Source organism: Macaca fascicularis, chromosome 13, assembly GCF_037993035.2.
Source record: "Macaca fascicularis isolate 582-1 chromosome 13, T2T-MFA8v1.1".
In the NCBI taxonomy this organism is placed as follows: Eukaryota; Metazoa; Chordata; class Mammalia; order Primates; family Cercopithecidae; genus Macaca; species Macaca fascicularis.
In genome coordinates, this window is record NC_088387.1 from 94,358,682 (window position 1) to 94,381,909 (window position 23,228).

Consider the following 23,228-nt stretch of genomic DNA (forward strand, 5'->3'; position numbering starts at 1 on the left):
TTTCCTGGATTTTTAACGAACACATTACTAGTTGAGAGATGATAAATGTTTTCATGTTTGATTATAAAAGGAGATGTCGAATGTTTTCCAGATGTTTGTTATTTATTTGTGTTTCTTTTGTGAGTTGCCAGCCACGGATCCTTTGTCCATTTTTCTGTTGAACACTCCTTAAGATTTTAAACAGAGTTCAAAGAAAAAAAAAATGTAAAGATGCTGGTTAAGAGTTCTGCAGCAAAGAAACTAATAGTGTAAGAGTGAAAGGAGAATTTTAAGACTCTGGCTAGCATAAAATATTGTGGAAATATGGAAGAGAGAGATTCTCAAACCTGGTTGCCATTTAGAATCCGTTAAACCAGACTCTCCAGGGAGGAAATCCAGGCATCAATTTTTGTTTTTTAAATTCCCCATAAATTTTAATGTGCCACAGGGATAGAGAAAAAGTGACTTACTGATAAAAGCAGGAACTATGAAGTAGAGCAAATGTGACAAAATACTGTAGCAATTTGGAGAAATTAACCTTTAAGAGAAAGGGGTTGGAGTTATTCCTGACCAAGGGGAATCATGATTGGCACAGATAAACACATCAGTGTTTAAGTGGCATCATATCTGGTTATCCAGTCTCTCCACTGTGGTAATACAGAGTCTTCCTTCTTAACACATTATATCACATGATGCTGTCCAGTGAATATCAGTTCTTGAATTATGTGAGTTCCGCCCAGGACATTTGCCTCCTAGTTAGGTGGCTGCGTCTTCCTCCATTCTGAGAGTGATTGTACAATGTTAAAACTAAACTGTAAGCTAAGTGAGGACAGGGTCTGAATATCTCTAGAACTTCACACAGAGTCTGGAATGTAGTAACTGTAACAAATATATGCTGAGAATGGATTGAGTATCACAAAAACGATCTGAGATTATTCCAGTTTCTTCCATAGTTTTCATACTAAATGAAGATGTGCTTCATTGAATACAATTTTAATACTTTTTAGTATTTCCTACACAGTAATGAACTACCTTTTTGTCATATTATCTTCAAGGACAAGATTTCTTTGAATTGTATAAGGTTCCTCTTAAGACGACTGATTGAAGACACTTTTTTGAGGCCTCAAATTCTTCATGTGAGCATTTAAAATATTTCCATCTGCCTTGCTTTACCTTCTTTGTGATTTTTATATGACTAGTTTGACTTGGAGTGTTTTTTGTATACATGCAGAAGGCTGCTATAAATTATCTCTGTTTGTATATGGTTGATGTGTTTTCTAAATAAAAGCTGAGAGTTTTGTTTTTGCTTTGGGTTTGGGATTTTTTGTTTCAGGGTGTTTTGGTTTTTTGTTTGTTTGTTTGTGTTGGTTTGTTTCCCAAATACATCACATATTAGGTACTGGCTTGTCTTCCATAGTCAAAAATATCTTCAAATGCAATTCTTCTGTAGCATTGCAGAAAGTAATTTGTGCAACAGTTTTTTAAGTACCCTTTACAAATTATATTTTACATCTGGATTTTTACCACCAGTTTAAAAAGCTACAATTCATACACTGTTATAGCAACAATATTGGTTTTTTCTGAGTTAGAAATCTTCATTTTGAAGTGAGAAACACAGATCTACATTTTTAGTTACCTAAGTTTTCAACCAAATACTCTGCCAAAAATCTTTTAGAAACTCGATTTTAAAGTCCTTCAGGCTGTCTCAATGAAAATCATAAGCAGTTCTTTGGTATTCTGTCAAGACCATAAAGAAAATAGAATATTATCTAAAATGTTTTTTTAAGCTATTTCAAACTATCACAGTACCTTGCTCAAAGTAGTTACTCAGTGAACATTTGTGGAGGGAAGGTAGGAATGCTGGCATGCCACAGTTGCCCAAGAATAGCAGCTATGTAGAATGGCTGTGTGGGGACCCTGGTTCCAGCAGAACTTTCATCCTACTGACAGCTACAGCCAGGAAACTGCATTGTTTAACTGGTTAGTTCTTTGGGTTGTAATGAGCGGAGGATCATTTCAGTTACTTCAAGAATGGATACTTGCTTGCAAGGGGACCCAGAATTAGCTTAACAGCCAGGTCTCAGGAAGAGCAGGAACCAGGGAAGGTTCCTAGGAAATGGATTGTTGTTGAATTTTTACCCCAGTGCTCCATCATTACCCTGGCCCCACTGTCCTCCCCATGTGTGCTCCATACCCTTGCTCCTCTCTCTATTTGCAGGCTTTCTCTGCGAATATAGCACCTACTCCTTCCCAACCCTGCCAGTGTTTTGCCGTTATTGGTCTCCTTTACACCCCTGCATCCATTCAAGCTTCTGCTTCTACCACAAATTGCTTCCTTCTTACCATGTTTGTTGTTTGTTGGGTGTTCAACTGTGGTGTTTTATATACATTCATTAAGCTAGGCTGACTTTCTGTCTGCTTGACATGTCCCTTACCTAGGGAATTGTATTAATATCACCTACCATGATGGTGGATTTGACAATTTCTTGTTGTTGTTATATTTATTTTGGTTTTATGTATTTTACAGCTATTTTATTTTTTATATTTAGACTTGAATTATTACATTTTCCTGCCGAGTTTAACCGTTTTTCCCCCTTTCCTGTGGTGCTGATGAATTTAACCTTTTGATTAAAGCGAATTGCCATATTTTATCTGTCTTTGCCCTAAGCTTTTTTATTTTTTAATTTTTGGCTAATATTGATAAAGCTATCCAGGTTTATTTTAGTTGCTATTTGCCTTGTATATCTTGTCCTGTCTTTTTTTCTTTTCACCCTTCATTGTGTCTCATAAACAGCACATACCTGGATTTTAGCCTTTTGTTGGCTTGTTTGATTTATTAATTTTTTTATAACTGCGATACTTTTTTCTTTTTACTAGAGAATGTAATCCAGTCACATTTCTTGGGAGTTCTGATTTATTTGAATTTATTTTAAATGTGTTATGTTACAATAAACTGCTCTTTAGAACACTATTTTTCAAACTCATTAAGGCTGTAGAGCAGGGGTCCCCAAACCCTGGGCCACAGACCAGTACTGATCCGTGGCCTGTTAGGAAACAGGCTGCAAAGCAGGAGGTGAGTGGCAGGCAAGTGAGCAAAGCGTCATCTGTATTTACAGCCACTCCCCATTGCTCACATTACCTCCTGAGCTCCGCCTCCTATCAGATCAGCAGTAGTATTAGATTCTCATAGGAGTGTGAACCCTATTGTGAACTATACATACAAGGGATCTAGGTTGTACACTCGTGAGAATCTAATGCCTGATGATCTAAGGTGGAGCATTGAGGAGCAGCTGCAAATACAGATTAACATTAGCAGAGAGGTTTGACTGCACAGAAACCATAATAAGTCAACTGCTTGCAGACTCATGTCAAAACCTTATCAGTGAGTGGCAAGTGACAGTTAAGCTGTATCTGGTGGCAGGCTTAACTTTATAGTGGCAAGTGAGTTGATATACTTCAGTTGTACAGCTGCATCTGGTAGCAGGCTTTAAGTCAGAATCTGACAGTTATTTTAGCCCACACATGGCCCACCCATTATTTTATTTACCATGCCTCTTTCTCACGCTGCACACTTGTCTCAGTCACAGTTTTGGTAAGCCAATGAGCTAATCCTAGCCAAAATGAGTAAAAAATAAACGTCACTGGAGAGCTTCTTTGAAAAGGGGGGAAAGACCCAATGATGAGACAGCAGAAGACTTTAAGACTGGCAACAAAATGAAAGCTGCATTTAAAAGAAAATACCAAGAGTCCTATTTAAATTCCGGGTGCATTGCAATAGGTGATTTCACATTCTCCAAACCTGCTTTGTATAATATGTGGTAACTGGCTATCCAACGAAGCCATGAAACTGCTTTGCTACATGGAGACCAAGCACTGCACATTAAAAGACAAGCCTTTGGAGTTTAAAAAAAAAAAAAAAGTGAACGGGAAGAACAGAAGCAATCATTGAAGGCCACAGCTTCATCAAATGTGTCTGTACTGACAGTATCATTGTTAGTGGCTAAACGCATCGCTAAAGCTAAGAAGTCCTTTACTGTTGGTGAAGAGTTGACCTTGCCTGCTGCTAAAGACATTTGTCATGAACTTTTAGGAGAGGCTGCAGTTCAAAAGGTGGCACAAGTTCCTCATTCAGCTGGCACCATAACTACACAAATTGATGAAATAGCAGAGGACATTGAGGCACAATTGCTAGAGTGGATTAATGAGTCACTGTGGTACGCAGTCCAGGTTGATGAGTCTACTGATGTTGACAACAAGGCAACAATGCTTGTTTTGTGTAATGTATTTTTCAGGAGGATGTGCATGAGGATATGTTATGTGCACTTTTGTTGCCAGCCAACACCACAGCTGCAGAACTGTTCAAGTCTTTGAATGATTACATGTCAGGAAAACTGAACTGGTCATTTTGTGTGAGTATATGCATGGACAGAGTGGCTGCCATGGCTGGACAGCTTTCTGGTTTCACTACTCAGATCAAAGAGGTTGCTTCTGAATGTGGGTCTACACACCATGTCATCCATAGAGAAATGCTGGATAGCCAAAAAATGTCACCTGAACTTAACAGCATTTTGCAGGATGTGATTAAAATTATCAGCCACATTAAAGTACATGCCCTTAACTCACGTCTCCTTCGCACAGCTCTATGAGGAGGTGGGCGCAGTGCACACGTCTTCTCTTATACACAGAAGTGAGATGGCTTTCTAAAGGTAGGTCACTGATCAGAGTTTTTGAGTTACAAGAGCCACTCCAGAGATTTCTTTGAGAAAAACAGTCACCACTGGCAGCACATTTCAGTGCCACAGAATGGGTTGCAAACCTTGCTTCCTTGTGTGACATATTCAACCTGCTCAACGAACTCAATCTGTCACTTCAGGGAGAACAACGACTGTGTTCGAGTTGTCAGATAAAGGGGCCGCATTCAAAACCAAACTGGAATTATGGGGGTGACAAGTGAACACTGGAATTTCTGACATGTTTCAAACATTAGCAGAGATTTTGAAAGAGACTGAGCCAGGGCCTTCTTTCCCCCAGCTGGTGCATGATCACATATCTCAGCTTTCAAAGGAGTTTGAGCATTACTTCCCAACCACAAAAGACCCCCCAAACTGGGAAGGAATGGATCCACAACCCATTTGTGGATAAGCCAAGGTGAATCGACTTTGTCCGTGCTGGAGGAGGACCAACTGCTTGAAATCGCAAATGACGGTGGCCTTAAAAGTATGTTGAAACAGCTTCAAATCTTCATACAGTCCAGATTGAAGTCAAGGCAGAATATCCAGAGATTGCCCCAAAAGCCCTGAAAAGCTTGCTTCCATTTCCAACGTCCCATCTTTGTGAGCAGGGTTTTCTGCTGTAACAGCAACCAAAATGAGATTATGGAGTAGACTGGACATAAACAACACACTTCAGGTATCACTGTCTCCCATCACCTCCAGATGGGACCGTCTAGTTGCAGGAAAACAAGCTTAGGGCTCCTACTGATTCAACATTATGGTGAGTTGTATAATTATTCCATTATATATTACATTGTAACAATAATAGAAATAAAGTGCACAATAAATGGAATGTGCTTGGATCATCCCGAAACCATTTCCTCCCCCTGATCCATGGAAAAATTGTCTTCCACAAAACCGGTCCCTGGTGCCAAAAAGGTTGGGGACCACTGCTGTAGAGCACAAGTAAGTCATGCTTTTTGTGGAATACCACAGAACATTAAACTTCAGTTAACTATATTCATACTTCCCATGAAATTGTGTGCTCTCTTCTGCTAGACTATAGGTTACATAAAGAATACTGCACTCAGGGGTTTAAGAAGAAAAGTTAAATTTGATAACATTGTATCCATTCACTTAATGCCTTCTGAATTAAGTAGGAAAGGAGCACCATTATTTGACCTTTCCATCTCAGCATCTTAGTTCAGCTTGTAGAACACCAACGTTCTTCAGAAGTATAATTACTATTAAATAAAAATTACACAATAAATTATAAAATCGTAAAATATAAATCAGTCCAAAGGCTTTAGGTACATTTCTGGATAATATCTTGTAAGTTTTGGAGTCAGATCAACCTTGCTTTGAATCCTGGCCCTGCCATCTTCTACTGGGTGAACATGGATATGTTTTGTAATCTCTCTGATTTTCATTCTCCTTATCCGTGAAATAGGATGAAAATAATAATAACTTTCTCATGGGATTATTGTAATGGTTAAGTGAATTGATAGTTATAAAGTGTTTAGTGCAGTATTTATCATATAATAAGTCCTCTGGAAATATCTGCCATTATTAGTGTATTATTTCAATTGGACTTACTATATTAGGACCCCCAAAGGAGATGATTGTCTGAGTTGAATTTTAAAGGATTCGAATGGATTAGCTCAACTGAGAAGCAAAGGAAAGAACCTTCAGGCATACAGAATAGGCTGTGCAAAGATATTTTAAATATAAGTAAGATTTTAAGAATGAACAGTGTCAAGAGACCACCGGGAAAGCCACCATTCTTTCCTCTGTAACGTCACCTAGTGACACACTCAAAACAAGAAGTGGTGGAAAGGGATGAAATATAGGTCGTTTTTAGTATAGAATTATTGTTTCTTATGCTCTTATATAAATGACTGTTAAGTAAATATTTGTGTGTTTTATCTATTGAATATCCAACATTAAAGTCAAAATTGAAAGAATACCAATTGTCAAAGAAAGTAGCATATTGTGGTTAAAAACTATAGCAGTGGAGTCAGAATAGCTGAATTAAAAATTCGCTCAACCCCTAACAGCTTTGTGTTTTTTGATAAGCCAATACTTTTTGAATTCTCACTTTCTCCCTAAAACTGATGATAATGCCTGTTAAGCTCAAAATAACATAATGAGTTATTGATTATACATGATCACCAAAAACAGTAGATAAATTAAAATTTAATAATTGATTCCAGATTACATTATTTTTTCTTATGCTGATTTATCCTTCTAATTGTATTTTGCTTAGGATAAAATTAAAATCTGTTTTTATTTCTTTAAACTACACGAACAGATGGCAAAAAGATGTAACCCAGATAATTATAATGTAGTGACAGAAGTCATTCTAGAATTTAAAATTTACTATAATTAATTGGCAAAATACAAAATAAAATATTGGTTTTGTAGTTATTTGTCACTGTCATTTTTATTATTTTACAAATGCATACTTTTCTTGTCTTCAGTGAATTTAAAAGCAAGTCATCAGGAACTTTTGACAAATGACTTTGTTCCACCAAACCCTTTCTGCTCTGTTTTTCAGCATTCTGATTTTCCCACTTTCCAGTTCTTGTACACATACCTTTTGCCATCCAAAATGGCAATAGTTGTCCAATCCCCACTTCCTAATCCCCTGTACATACATATACATTTTGCCTGCCCTCGCCTCTTGCAATCTCTAATTCCAAAATTAGCTCATTTCTCCACCTCCCTATCCAACTTTTTTTCTTCCTCTAGGACTGTTCTCAGCTGGAAGTAAGGAGATGTATATACAATTATCCAAAAAGATTTGCTGAGCTTAGGTGGTATTTTAATTTTTATGTGTATGTTTAATGTTTTGAGTGATAAGCCTCTCCCAACACCTTATATACTCAGCCCTCCATGCCATACTGGAAGAATAAAAAGGATGTGCCCCTTTTTGTCCCCACTTTTCTGACCATATTCCCAACTAAGTTTATAAAGACTCCCGTCACATAACTTCATTTCCAATTTAGAAATTTCATAACTGGCTTACTTTTTCCCTTGGGCTTCTGTCGTACATAGCACTTTTGCCCTGCTCTCACCCCATTGTATTATTTATTATGTACCTGTCATCTCTATATTATTTATCTGTATTATTTATTAGGCATCTGTCATCTCAACTTTCTATATAATGTCTTTTAAGCTGTAGACCATTCATTCAAAAATATTTATTTCTGCCCATGTTGGAATAACTAGTGAGCATCCAGAGATCACTAGACATGCAAAGAATCAGGAAAATGTGATCTATAACCAAGAGTGGGGAGAAAAACCACTCACTCAAAATAAACACAGAAAAACAGGGATGGTAGAATTAGCAAAAGGGCTTTTTTTTTTTTTTTTTTTTTGAGACAGGGTCTTACTCTGTCACTCAGGCTGGAATGCAGTGGTGCAATCAGAGCTCACTGCAGCCTCAACCTCCTAGGCACAAGCAATCCTTCTACCTTAGCCTCCTGAGTAGCTGCAACCACAGGTGCACGCCACCATACCCAGCTAATTTTTAAATTATTTGTAAAGACAAGGTCTCACTGTGTTGCCCAGGCTAGTCTCAAACTCTTGCGCTCAAACAGTCCTCCTACCTCAGCCTCTTAAAGTGCTAGGATTACAGGCATGAGCAACCACGCCCAGCCAGAAAGGGATTTTAAAAGTCGTGTTACAAATGTGCTCAGTGATTTAAAGAAAAAGATGAACACAAGAAAAATGGAAGATATATGAATGAACCAAATTAGAGGTCTATAAAATGAAAAATACAATATCTGAAATAAAAAATTCACTGGATGAGCCTAATAGGGTGAACATGACAGAAGAAAGGATAAGTGAACTTGAAAAACTAGTAAAAGAGATTATCTAAACTGAAGCAACAGAGAAAAAAATGCACAGTGTCTGTGACCTGTGGAACAGTCTACCATATATGTCATTGGAGTCTTAAGAATAAAAGGAGAGAGAAGCAGAGAGGCACTAAAAGCATTTGAAGAAATAATGACTAAAATTGTTTAAACTTGATGCAAACTATGCAAACAATGAACATCCAGCAAGATGAGCATGATATAAACCACATCAGAGCACATTGTGATCAGATTCCTGCAAATCAGTTATAAACAGAAACTCTTAAAAGCACCCAGAGGTTAAGAAAAAAAAGACACACGTTACATATAGATGAACGAAGATTGACTGCAGACTTCCTGTCAGAAACAAGATGTAAGTCAGAGGAAAATAAAATCTTTAAAGTGCTTGAAAAATAAACTCTCAACATGGAATTCTATATCTTTCTAATATAAAGGGGAAAGATAAAGACTTCCTAAAGACTTTTTAGGAAAATAAAAGAATTTATCACCAGAAAACTCACACTATAATAAATGTTAAAGGAAGTTCCTTTAGGTGGAACCAAAATGATTGCAAATGGAAACTCAGATCCGTCCAAAGAAATGAAGACCCCCAGAAATGGTAAATATATACAAAGACTTTTTCTTCACTTCCTAATTTCTTTAAAAGGCAATTGACATTTTAAATTAATAAAGTAGTAACATAGTATTGTGAGGTTTACATCATGTGGAAGTAAAATGTATGACAGTAGCACAAAGGTTAGAAAGAGGAAATGGAAGAATACGTAAAGTAGATTACATTTTTAAGTAAAGTGGTATGGTACTGTTTGAAAATAAAGGGTGATCGGTTTAAGATGCATATTCTAAACACTAGATCAAACACTTTTAAAATAATAGGGGGGGAAAAAATCAGCCAGGCATGGTGACTTATGCCTGTATTCCCAACACTTTGAGAGGCCAACGTAGGAGGCTCAGTTTAGGCCAGGCATTCGAGACCAGCCCTGGGCAACTTACTGAGATTTGTCTCTACAGAAAAAAAAAAGGAGGAGGAGGAGGAGAGAAGGTAGACTATAACACACAAACAGGGAACGTGAAATGGAATACAGTTAATCCAAAAGGAAGAAGGAAATGAGTATTGTAATGTCATGTAGTGATATTGCTATGAAGAAAATTGTTGGGAAGTAATGCTTCATGAATGTTTTCATGTTTCTGCATGATCAGGACTTTCTGAGCAAAGATTTCTGGCACGAGGTTAAAGAATGTTTTTTGTTTGTTTGAGAAGGAGTCTCGCTCTGTCGCCCAGGCTGGAGTCAGTGGCGCGACCTCGGCTCACTGCAACCTCCGCCTCCCGGGTTCACGCCTTTCTCCTGCCTCAGCCTCTCGAGTAACTGGGACTACAGGCACCCGCCACCATGCCTGGCTAATTTTTTGTGTTTTTAGTAGAAACAAGGTTTCACCGTGTTAGCCAGAATGGTCTTGATCTCCTGACCTCGTGATCCACCCGCCTTGGCCTCCCAAAGTGCTGGGATTACAGGCGTGAGCCACTGCGCCCAGCCTAAAGAATGTTTGAATGGCAAACAAGCCTTGGAAGTTAAAGACGTGTGGAGAGATTCAGAGACTTCTCCCCAAGATAATTTGTTTTCATGCTAGGGGTTGTAAACCTAGAGACCCTCCCCTTCTCCCCCGAGATGATTTGTTTACAAAGCAAAGGTCAGTAGGTCATGTGCAGGTGATGCAAGCTTCTTCTTCCCCCACCCCAGAGGGGAGAAGGAGCAGCAGCTGTGTGGGAAAAGTCCTACATAGGCTCCAAATTTGATTACTGGGGAGTTATTCTTATCATGTAACCTTGTGGGGGACTGTTAGAACTAAAGTATAAGTATGTAAATACTGTCTCTGATTCAAAAACCTGGTGGTTTTTGTTTTTTGTTTGTTTGTTTTTGTCAGAATAAATAAGTCAATACTTAAAAATTATATCAAGAACGGAGTGTCTCCTATCAGGTGGTCTGGGAAGTCCTCTCTAAAGAGGTAACCTTTGAGCAGAGATGTGAATGAAGTCAGCCCTGTAAGACTGTAACATGGGAGAATACCATAATGTACTAATCTTTATTGTCTCTCTCATTGCCTGGTACACTTTTTCACACATACGTAAATTTTAAGTAGATAGGGGTCAAGGATATGACACTCTGAAAGACTGGTCACTTCTGGCTAGAGTGTTGTTTGTCCACTGTACAAATTCCAGAGTAGCTGCATCTTCAGACAAAATGACATTTTTGTCACAGACATTTTAGCTAGGAAAAGATAAGAGTTTCATGCCTGTAATCTCAGTGCTTTGGGAGGCCAAGGCGGGAGGATTGCTTGAGACCAGGAGTTCAAGAGTAGCGTGGGCAACATAGCGAGACCCCATTTCTACAACAACAACAAAAAAATTAGTTGGGCATGGTTGTGTGCCCCTATAGTCCCAGCTAATCAGAAGGCCAAGGCAGGAGGATCGTTTGAGCCCAAGAGTTCGAGGTTACAGTGAGCTGTGATTATACCACTGCACTCCAGCCTGGGCAACAGAGCAAGAACGTGTCTCTTAAATAAAAAGATATGGGTTAGAAATCAAGATCAGTTAAAAACTGTATAAAGCATAATTTATGTTTCATTACCTTAAATAAATAACATATATGTCTCCAAATGAAGGGTTAGGGAACATAGAATGAATTTTTAGTTGGGAATTTTTTTTTACAGAGGTAGAAATAGATGTCACTAACTTGATTTTGAAATTACTCTCAGCCTTTTAAATGTGGCATATACAAATGCCGAGAAGAACAGATATGGTTGAAGAATACAGGCAGTAAGAATAATAAATTAGCGTAATGAATTTTAATTGGGTAATAACTAACAGTACAATCTCCTGTTATAGAGGCTTCTGTTGTCAGAAGCTTGCAGCCAAAAGGAGAAAAGATCAATGCAAAAGCCAAAAAGCAACACATTTGGTGACTTTTGGCTGAAGCCAATATTAGTGTGACCTCTTTAGTTGAAAGACTTCTCATCCCCATATAACCGGGTCATTCCTTCCTTTGGTTTGAATAATCTCTGAGAATCTGTAAAAACCACATCATTGTCAAGAAGTTAAGAGCAATTGATAAGTTGTTCTGGTAACACCTGTCAGTGAATTAACTCAGAGCACAAAACCCAGGCATTTAAGGAGTTGACAAGTATTATTAAACCTGTTTTGCAAGAGAAGAAGCTGGTTCAAAGAGGGAAAAGCTGTCAAAAGTAATACAATCAGTAAGTGGCTCAGGCCTCCTGCCTGGCACACCCAGGCTCTAACCACGTGGCCTCTCATGGCAGGGAAGACTGGGGCCATGTATGAACATTTATCACTGTTCCTTTCAATCCAACCTAAAGACAATTGTGGCATTTTAAAAGCTATGCATTTGTTTTAAATTCAAATATATTTCTTAGGCATGGTTTTCTCTGTTCAGGTTTTCTCCCTCATTCAGAAATTTACACTGTTTTTACCTTTAAATGGTAGTAACAACGTATTTCTACTAATACTGTTTCCTTTTCTTTTTAATTTGAGCAATTTAATTTTTCTGTCTTTGACACTCTGTTAAACCTCTTTTTTTAAAATTAGAACAAATCATAGTAATGCTTTCATCCCAGGAGACAGTGCTTTGTGCAGATGCTTTCTTGAACCTGAGCATAATTTCATGATTTCAATAAGGAAGAAAGATAGGAAAGTCTAATTCAAAGTAAATTAGGATTTATAATTCAGAAATGCTTCTTCCTGTTTGTAACTAACTTTCTAGTTGCTCTCTCCACTCTTCAGTTTATTTACTTTAAAAAAAATTAAATCAGCCGTAAACTGTCTTAGTCTGGGTTTAACAGAAACTGGAGCATAAGACAGAGGCTTAAGTGCACATACTCGGTTAGCACCATAACCCAGGAGTCAAGAGCAGGGGACAGGGAAGAAGGAAGAGCGTATACAAAGGTATTTGACATTTGCAAGTTGACCACTGGCTGCTTAGTCCTTCAGGACAGTCTGAAGAGACAGAAGCCCAGGGGTGGGATGACAGCAGCATTCAGTAAGGCTCTGTTAGGTGACACCTGCAAGAAGCCAGCTAGTGCCCATGAAGAACTGGTGGCTAGTAAATGAGGCAGAGGCCACGTGAATCTGAAGTAGTGACAAGTGGTATCGTATAATACGCTGAAATATTCTTGTCATATGTATTTATGTACATAAGAATATAAAGTAAAACACAAACTTTTAGTCCCCACCTTTCTTTGTGAATACCTGTCATTTAACTTTGCCCATGAAGAACTGGTGGCTAGTAAATGAGGCAGAGGCCACGTGAATCTGAAGTAGTGACAAGTGGTATCGTATAATACGCTGAAATATTCTTGTCATATGTATTTATGTACATAAGAATATAAAGTAAAACACGAACTTTTAGTCCCCACCTTTCTTTGTGAATACCTGTCATATAACTTTTCACTTTTTATGCATGTACATATCATGGGAGAACATATACATATATCTTTTTCCTTTTTTTTTTATTTTTTTTTATTATTATTTTTTTTGAGACAGTCTTGCTCAGTCGCCCAGGCTGGAGTGCGGTGGCGCGATCTCGGCTCACTGCAAGCTCCACCTTCCAGGTTCACGCCATTCTCCTGCCTCAGCCTACCGAGTAGCTGGGATTACAGGCACCCGCCACTACGCCCAGCTAGTTTTTTTGTGTTTTTAGTAGAGACAGGGTTTCACCGTGTTAGCCAGGATGGTCTTAATCTTCTGACCTCGTGATTCGCCCGTCTCGGCCTTCCAAAGTGCTGGGATTACAGGTGTGAGCCACCGCGCCCGGCCATCTTTTTCCTTTTAAAAAACATAAATCAGCCAGGCACAGTGGCTCACACATGCAATCCCTACACTTTGGGAGGCCAAGGCAGGAGGATCGCGTGAGCCCAAAAGTTTGAGACCAGCCTGGGCAACATGGCAAAACCCCATCCTACAAAAAAATACAAAAAATTCGCCGGAGGTGGTGGTGTGCACCTGTTGATCCCAGCTGTCTAGGAGGCTGAGTTGGGAGGATCATCTGAGCCCAGGAAGTTGAGGCTGCAGTGAGACATTTTTGTGTTGCACTCCAGCCTCAGCAACAGAGCAGACTCTGTCTCAAAAAAAAAAAAAAATCAGGCCAGGCGCCATGGGTCAGGCCTGTAATCCCAGCTCTTTGGGAGGCTGAAGCAGGTGGATCAGGAGTTCAAGACCAGCCTGGCCAATATGGTGAAACCCCATCTCTACTAAAAATGCAAAAAATATTAGCTTGGCATAGTGGTGCGTGCCTGTAATTTTAGCTACTCGAGAGGCTGAGGCAGGGAAATCGTTTGAACCCAGGAGGCAGAGGTTACAATGAGCCCAGATAACACCACTGCACTTGAGCCTAGGAGACAGAGTGAGACTCCACCTCAAAAAAAAAAAAAAAAAAAAAGAATCAAACGTACTAATCTCCTTATTCCGTGACATATTTTCTTCACTCGTGTATTACTTGCATCGGGGTTAGGTTTAATGCCATTGTCAACAAGTTGATTTTGCCTTGGAGGTACATCAGGACACAATGATTAACATTTGTTGAATTAGTGCATGAATGAAGGAATATATCACTTCTAGTTACAGTTCTTGCTTATGGGAGAGGAATGCTGCTGATACTGGGAATGCAATGGGCAAGATCTGGTAAAATATGAAGTTGTCATTGTCAGACAGTTGCCCAGTCATCCCTGCCAGTCTCCCCCTGCTTCCCTAATCTACACTTCCACATCCTCATTTCAGAACAGTAATAGATGCTATATTGGGGAGACACAGAAAAGAGACAGAGGGAGGCTGGGTGCTGTGGCTCATGCCTGTAACCCCAGCACTTTGGGCGGGTAAGGCAGGTAGATCACTTGAGGCTAGAAGTTCGAGACCAGCCTGGCCAACATGGTGAAACCCCCTCTCTACCCAAAATACAAAAATTAGCCTTGCCTGGTGGCGCATCCCTGTAATCCCAGCTACTCGCGAGGCTGAGGCAGGAGAATCACTTGAACCGAGGAGGTGGAGGTTGCAGTGAGCCAAGATTGTGCCACTGTACTCCAGCCTTGGTGACAGAGAGAGACTCCGTTTGGAAAAAAAAAAAAAAGAAGAGAGAGAAGGAGAGACAAAGGGAGAGTCTTACAAAAATCTGTTGAATTAGCAAATATCTGTTAACTTCTTGTCAAGTGACAGACACATTGCATAAAATGGAGAACATGACATACTTGGTGCCTGTCCTCATGCAGGGAAAGTCTACAGTTGAGGGAAGAAAGACAAGAGTAGGGGAAGGATGCAGAAGAAAAAGAGGAGAAATTAGCAAAATACCAAAAGAGTGAAGAATTTCAGTGATCACTGAATTAATACAGTGCTTGTGTTAATAGAAGTTGTTTAGAAATGAGTTTAAATCCCAGCCATCTGCTCCCACATCAAACACACCTACTGTACCCATGATTTTGCCCTTCCCCCACATACATATGCATCCCAGGAATCATCTGGTGATTTTTAAATGAATTCTCACGTCAATAATAAAAATTACACTTGATTCAAACCAGTGAATTGTAACCCAGATCAAGTATAAATATAGTGGAAATCGTAAGTTTCTTTAGTGACAGTCTTACTAATCAAGTTATTTGGCCTGTTTTTAGCCACATGGGATATTTTTTCTTTTTAAGGTTGCTGTGAGTGTTGTTTGTAGCAGCATCAGTAAGCCAAGAATTCACATAGTTACTCAATCACACAGATTACTCATCATTGCCTGTTCATAACAGAATCCTAAAATGTTTAAGATTTCTAATGCAAATCAAAATCTCATCATCACTTGTCATTGCTAAATTAAATGACAGGATAATAACATTACATTAAAACCATTTTTCTCTTGATTGAGTACCTTTTTCAGAAGTGAACCTTCTAGATGTATATTTTTTTCATCAGTACTATAAATGCATTTAGAATCCAAGATAAAAATAGAATTTAAAGGGGAGGAGTGGGATGTTTTCAAATTATTGATGAGGCTCTTTTGAATCTCAACCATATTTGACAGTGTACTGCAAGGGAATGGAGTAGTTCAGCTCAATTTATTGACACTTTTAGAGCTATATAAGGGAGGTTAACAGGTTGAGCTTGGTCCTTATTGAAACAATCGTGTGTTCTTAGCATCAGTTATAAGTCATCCCCTTGCAAACTGGCTGTTAGGGACCTATAGGAATTGGCATTGCTTTGTTCTAATATAAGATACTGGCTTCAGGTAGATCACAATCTATGTGGGAAATTAATATAGATTTCTAACCTGTAAAAGCAGCATAGGTTCTCAGTGGCCTTACTATTGTGAACTTACTTCTTTACCTTTCTTTCCTATCTAAAGCTAATTAACCTTTTATGGTCACACCTACCCTCTTTTTATCTCTCCCTCTGGCCCTTGGCCCACTTCTTTGTGGCCAACTAGCCAATGTTTGTGCCACCTGCGCCCATCTTCTTCACGTGCCCTAGAACTCCCCAAACGCCTCTTTCATTTTAAAGTCAATCATTTCCTTCCATCCTTCAAATATTTTATTTCTTCATACCTTCCATCTTTAATAATATGAAATATAAAAATCATACCCTGGATCAAACCTTTTATTATTTTTGCCTCACTTAATACTATCATCATTAGGCAATAATAGCATTATGGTAAAAATTCTTACCTCTTGGAGAAACTGATGAAGGTATTGACTCAAACAAGATTGGCTATGAGATGATAATTATTAAATTATTAAATCTGGATGATAGGTGAATGAGGGCAAGGGAAGTCAATATGCTGCTTTCTCTACTTTTATAGGTTTGAAACCTCCCATAATAAAAATTTAAAAATAACTTAGCTCTTTAGGGTTCCTTTTTTAAAATAGATGCTCTTTTTGAGTGAGCGCATGAAATGATGTGGTATGCAGGATGGCCTAAGACTAAAACCTGATCCTGCTGTCTGAACACCCCACTCTTACTCTACCCCTTAGTAAACAAAAAAGATTCTTTAGTACCTGGAATTGTAACTTCCCTCTCTCCTTAGGTCCTGTACTTGATTATCAGAATCCTGACACACTTCCTGCTTCTTGTTAAAGTAACCAGATAAATCCATATAGAAATATACATTAATTTCATCCCGTTTATTAAATCCCACTGTGAATAAAGTTCTGTGCTGGCATTAGGAAAGGGAATATGAAGGAAAGATATTCATGAATAACCCTGATGCAGTACACTAGCCACAGTAGTGGGCTCTAGGAGACAGAGAGGAATTCTGTCAAAGAGACTCATTCTTGATAATGATGCAAACTACTAAATGTCATCCTAAAGGAAGAGACAATCTTCCTTGCTTCTGCTCGTAATTCTAAGTGTTAAGACTATTTAGAGCTCTACCATATAGCCTTCCCTCTCTTCTAAAGAACTTAAATTGGTTACAGTTACCAATATGCCTTTTTTCTTCTCTTTTTAAATTACAATAGTCTTACTTCTCGTTTGCCAAAAACTGGAGAAACCATCCACGGACATAAGTTTTTTATTGGCTTTGGAGGGAAGGGTGCCAACCAGTGTGTCCAAGCTGCTCGACTTGGAGCAACGACATCCATGGTGTGCAAGGTAAGTATAAAGTATAGTGGAGAGGATTCTAGAGGTAAGAATCTGGTTTTAAGACTGGAGTTCATTGTTTTTATTTTTTTCAACCATTTTAAAGTGAACCATTCAGCGGCTTATAAAACGTAGAGTGGCATTTAATACATTCAACCACCACTTCTGTCTTGTTACAGAACTTTACTATCATTCCAAAACAAAATCCCTTACCCCTTAAGCAGTTCCTCCTTATTCTGTCTTCCATTTAAGGCCATGGGAACCACCAGTCTTCATTCTATCTCTATGGATTTATCTGTTCTGGACATTTCATATAAATGGAATATATATTATGTGACATTTTGTACCTGGCTTCTTTCACTTAGCATACTGGTTTTGGAGTACAACATTGTAGCATATATCAGTATTTCCTTCCTTTTTATGGTTGAATAATATTCCGTTGTATGGATATACCACAATTTTTTTGTTCATCAATGAATGGATTGATGGATGCTTGGGCTGTTTCCACCTTTTGACTCTTATGAATAGCATTGCTACCAACATGCATATACGTCTACTTGAGTACCTGCTTTCAGTTCTTATGGAAGTTTATTGTTTTTAAAGATCTAAATGAGAGAGAGTAGTCTCCCTTGTCCTTTATATTAATGTCTACCTCATTACATCCTCTGGGAAGTAGCAGTTCTCAAATAACTTAATGCTGCATTCCCTGAATGTAATGAGTTTCTAACTGGGGTGTGAGAAGTGAGGGAAATTAGCCTACTCCAATGGGTTTCTGTCATCCAGCTTCTAAACAACAGCATGAGTCATCCTGTTTTTAGCAGGTTTCACTGCAGCAACACAGCTTTTGGAAACTTCGTGTAATAACTGGTGATTTACTCATCTCTAAGTCATTTTCTTCTAATGCTGTATCTTAGATCTGAAAAGAATCTTGGCCTTAATGAACTGCACATAACTGATCTTTTGCCATTGTTTTGTTTTCATGTATGTAGAGATAATGATATTGTAACATCTAGTATTCCTGTTTTTATCCATGCTACTGAAATAATTTGAAAATAAATGGGCTGCCAAAAGTTTACATTTTTCATTTTTCATGAAATTTTAAGGTGCTAGCATTATAGTATTAGTATAACAGGAAAGGTAGATAATTGTGTTTGTTTGATTTTTAGGGAAAGCCAGGCTGGGTCTGTACATTATTAAAGGGCAAGAAAAATACAAGGAACTTAAAAGAATGAGCTTTCTCCTGTGAACTATATAGATTTTACCAAAAATTCTCAAAATGTCATTTTTCATTGCAGTCAGCACTTTTCTCTCCACAGGAGTTTTAAATGATGTATAAACTATACAATTATCACTTCATCTGCTAGTGAACTGTAATTTTATGTCTAACCTATGATTAACATAATTTTCACATGGCTATTGGGTCAAAAACATCACGTGAAGCATAAGATTCAAAGTAAGAAACCCTCTTTCGCTAAGATTGAGCTCTTGATAGATTTAAAATATCATTGTAATTAATCAGCAACTAATTATGTCCCAGGAATTATGGGGCTGTGAGAGGGGGCTGATTAAAAACTTAGGCCTGACCCATCTCGTACCTGATTAGCTGTGGAAGGTTTGGAGAGTGATCAGATGGTGCTGACTTAATTAAGAGGACCTGGGAACTGGAAAGAGGATGATACAATTTCCTGTGTAGGAAAACCTGGACGTAGAATTGGCGTTGGAAGCTATGTACCCAAAATGGCTTCCTGAAAGAGGGGAGTTCCTAGAGCTGGAGACGTTAAAGGAGAGATTAGAGAACCCCTCCCTCTTGGAAGCTTTATAGAAGCTATTTATGTAGCCATTAAAGTCAAGATTGGATGTCCCCTGGGATCTCTTCCAAGCCTAAGATTATGAAATTGGTTTTATTTTAGGTCTGTTGAATTTGAGGTAAAGAAAGAAATGACAAAGAGAAATATTTGAATTATGGAACTGAACTTGGGAAATGAATCCTAAAACCATATGAGTGGATGGGAGAGGAATAGAAGCAGGGGGCTGTATTTTGGGAAATGTTCCAGTTAGGAGGTTGATTAAAGCAAAAGTACTATTTGCGTATGACGGTTTATGTTAGCATCTGTACAATTTTGAAAGTTCTATATATCTACCATGCCCCTGATTTAGTCATCTAATGTTCAGCACCGCAGTGGATTTTAGCCTGTGTGTCTGCATAGCAGAGGATCAAAAAACATGACTGTAGCTAAAACCTATCCAGGGTAACTTTGGTTAGATAACCTGGGACCTTTAGACATGGAATTATTTAAAAGCTTAAGCAAATTGCACAATATTCTTAGACTTCTTAAAAAGAAAATAATATATTTTTATAATAGAAGTTATTTCTGTCCATTAATCATATTTTATCCATTGTGAAATACATTTTTATTAAGCAAATTAGTCAAACTTGCTTTATAGCAGTTTTTTTTTGTTTTTTTTTTTTTTTTGAGACGGAGTCTCGCTCTGCCGCCCGGGCTGGAGTGCAGTGGCCAGATCTCAGCTCACTGCAAGCTCCGCCTCCCGGGTTTACGCCATTCTCCTGCCTCAGCCTCCCGAGTAGCTGGGACTACAGGCGCCAGCCACCTCGCCCGGCTATTGTTTTGTATTTTTTAGTAGAGACGGGGTTTCACCGTGTTAGCCAGGATGGTCTCGATCTCCTGACCTCGTGATCCACCTGTCTTGGCCTCCCAAAGTGCTGGGATTACAGGCTTGAGCCACCGTGCCCGGCCTATAGCAGTTTTTTAAAGATGACAAGTTCTAAGTAGAAACCAAAACCGTGAAATTTATCAAGATAAAAATGAACAGATGGAGCAAAAGAAAAACAGGTAAAAATTTTCTATGGCTTTCTCAGCAAGATTGATTTACCTGTTACTACCTATAACAAACTAAACTTCAAGCTCTTACAAAGTAAGACTGATGGCCCAAACAAACTTCTTATATTGAGCTAGGGAGAAATATTTGTTAAGATATTGTGACAAAGAATATTAAAAGAGTTACCTCAATATTTATACAGTGATACATGTATAATGAAACATTTGAAGTACTTAAAAGTTATTTAGTCAGTTTTTAACTGAGTCATGGACCAAAGCTACAGTCCAGTGATAAATGGAGATGGTATTTTCAGATTTAAAATCCCCGCAGATATTGTATAATATGAAAGTCGTCCTCCCAGGACAAAGAGCCTATTAGGACGTCTTTCTTAAGACTTCACCTGAGTTAAGTGTTTCCTGCTCCATTCCATCGAAGCCAAATGTTAAGAGGAGGAAGTTATTCCTAAACAAAAATTGGCAGTTCAGGAGAGGACCATGGTCAAGTAAGGAACTCAAGATGCAGTGGTCCAATATGAGCACAGAAACCATGAGCAGGTATGAACCCAAATGACCCAGGTCAGGAATCAGCAAACTGGAAACACCTTCAAAAAATTACTCTGTCTTACTTCCTTCAAACTCTCTAATACAGGTAGCTATCTGCTCTCCCTTCAGAACCATCAAGCATGAAGTTTGGTGACAGAGGTGATACTGATGCAGGCTGCCCTGGTGGGCTTAGCCAGGGAGGGTTCTTGGCTTTGCCCAGGCAAGAATTTAAGAGTGAGCCAAGGATAAGAAAAAGCCACTTTGACTGAACCAGTGCTGCACGGCTAACCCATAGGCTGGGTGCCCAGAGGGTAGTGTATGGACTGTTAGCAACTATATTTACATGTACTTTAAATTATATGCTAATTAAGAGGTGGGTTATGCAGAACTTTTTGGAAAAAGGGTGGGGAATTTTCAGAACTATATAAGGTAACTTCTGGGCCATTGCCATGGCATTTGTAAACTATCCTGGGTCCAGTAGGAGCGTCTTGTGCTAATGAGCAGTGAGAGCAACTAGAGGTCACTTTCCTCCGTTTCAGCCAGCTTCTTCATTGCACCATGTTTTGACCAGATCCTGCTTCCACCAGCAGGGTCCAACCGGAAAGTAAGACCTGCTGGCCTCCTAACTCGGTGTATTAAGGCGGTGTTGTTCAAAGTCCAGTCCTCAGATTGGTGCCAGGCTGCATGTAGATTGTCACTGGTCCAAACAGTACAGGAATTGAGAGTAAGCAGTTAGGATCATTTATAGCAATTTGACAGAATAACTTCATAGCTGTTGAATATAATAGTAATAATAAATTAGACCTTGTAGTTTGTATGACTCTTTTTTGTTTTCATCTCCTTGTTATTGTATTTTATAAAATAGTCCACAATGGGTTGAAAGCAAGAAAAGGAAAACAAGGCCAATGTTTCTCCATGGATAGCTTGAAAAGCAGTGCATTAGAGTATCCATCACCTTAACCAAAAAGTACCTTCTCTGCTAGATTACTGTGGGAGAATCATCTGATCATGCATTGAGATTTTCATTTTCAGAGATCAAAAATTAGTCACCAGGTCTTTCCAGGTAATATATAATGAGGTGAAATCTGTCCTTTCCTGAACTCTGTTGAAAGACAGCTAGCTAAAAGGAGTTGGCTCTGTTGATTGGAATGCTCAGCCATGTGTTCAAACAAATGATCCTATAACCAAGCAAATAGTATACACCTTACATAAGAAGAAGTGGTAGAAATGAGAGAAAATAACTGGATTATCTCAAACCTATCACCACTCTCATATAATCAGGCCTAATAATGGTGATTGTAGCATTAACTTTGTGTATTAAATGTCTTCATTTTTTTCTGAAACAGGATCTCACTCTGTTGCCCAGGCTAGAGTGCAGTGGTGCAAGCTGGGCTCACTGCAGCCTCAACCTCCCCGGGCTCAGGTGATCCTCCCACCTCAGCCTCCCAAGTAGCTGTGACTACAGGCACATGCCACCATACCCAGCTAATTTTTGTATTTTTTGTAGAGACAAGGTTTCACCATGTTGTCCAGGCTGGTCTCAAACTCCTGAGCTCAAGCAGTCAGCCTGCCTTGGCCTCCCAAAGTGCTGGGATTACAGGTGCACACCACCATGCCCAAAGGCCATTTTTTTTTTCAGAGACAGGTTACCTAGGCTGTAGTATTATGGTGTAATCACAACTCACTGCAGCCTCAAACTCCTGGGCTCAAGCAATCCTCCCACCTCAGCCTCCAGAGTAGCTGAGACTATAGGCATGCAGTACCACACCCAGCTAATTTTTTAATTTTTTGTAGAGATGGGGTCTTGCTGTGTTGCTGAGGCTGGTCTCGAACTCCTGTCCTCAAGCAGTCCTACCACCTCAGCCTCCCAAAATGCTAGGATTGCAGCATAAGCCACCATGCCTAGCCTAAACGCCATTATTAAGGTAAACACCCCTTTATCTAGGATTTAAACAACCAGCAAGCTTAAATAACTGAGATTTTATAGATTCTTCTTATGTATTTTGTTATAAGGCCACAAATGACAAGATATAAGTTAATTTGAAGGATTTATTCAAAAAAGTAACAGCTGGGTTTTATATGACAACAAATGCAACTTAGTCTCCTCAACCAGCTGTTCATTATAACCCTCAGGCACTGAAAAGTCACAAAATGTCTTCAGTTGCAAGGATTAAATTATATTCATCTTAGTTTTAGTGTTAAACCTATTTTCTGTATTCTAATGCTTTGAAATTGGTAACCTGTTTTAATATATGTGATAACTTCTTGAGCAGAATATTCAATTTCATGTGGCCTTGGATAGGATATTTTGATCTCCTATGTTTTATTCACCCCAAGTGTATGTTGAAGAGTAGAATTACTAGATGGTTTCTGCCATTTGAGGATTCCAAGCAGCCTAAACAACCATTCCTCAATCATTTTGCAAAATAGAAGTTATGGTGCTGACTGAAGTTGCCCTCCTTAGCTTCAGGTCATAGTTCTGGACTCTGGAAGCCCTGCCAAAGCTCTGCTTCAGGGCAGAAGGAGCCCTCCCAGTGATAAGAGTGAAAGAAGCATCTCAACACCCTTAGCTGAAGAAATGCTCTTGTTCGTCAATACCCAGCCCTTCTGCTTTCCATTACCCTTGCTGCATTGTCAAATATAGAAGCCACTAGCCACTTGT

General features: G+C 38.8%; 2 protein-coding genes across 8 annotated transcripts in view; one reads left to right on the forward strand and one right to left on the reverse strand.

Moving 5' to 3' along the window:
* BABAM2 (BRISC and BRCA1 A complex member 2) overlaps positions 1–23,228 on the reverse strand; it is a 493,921-nt gene that overhangs the window by 469,192 nt on the left and 1,501 nt on the right. The window lies entirely within an intron of this gene.
* RBKS (ribokinase) overlaps positions 1–23,228 on the forward strand; it is a 112,162-nt gene that overhangs the window by 13,846 nt on the left and 75,088 nt on the right. For all 5 annotated transcript variants that reach the window (XR_010580643.2, XM_074012089.1, XM_065527655.2 and 2 more), the window contains exon 2: positions 17,066–17,198. Coding sequence is in view for 4 of the 5 variants with exons in the window: in XM_074012089.1 (XP_073868190.1) it covers positions 17,066–17,198 (133 nt within the window). In the remaining variant the exon portion in view is untranslated. The remainder of the gene's footprint in view (positions 1–17,065; positions 17,199–23,228) is intronic.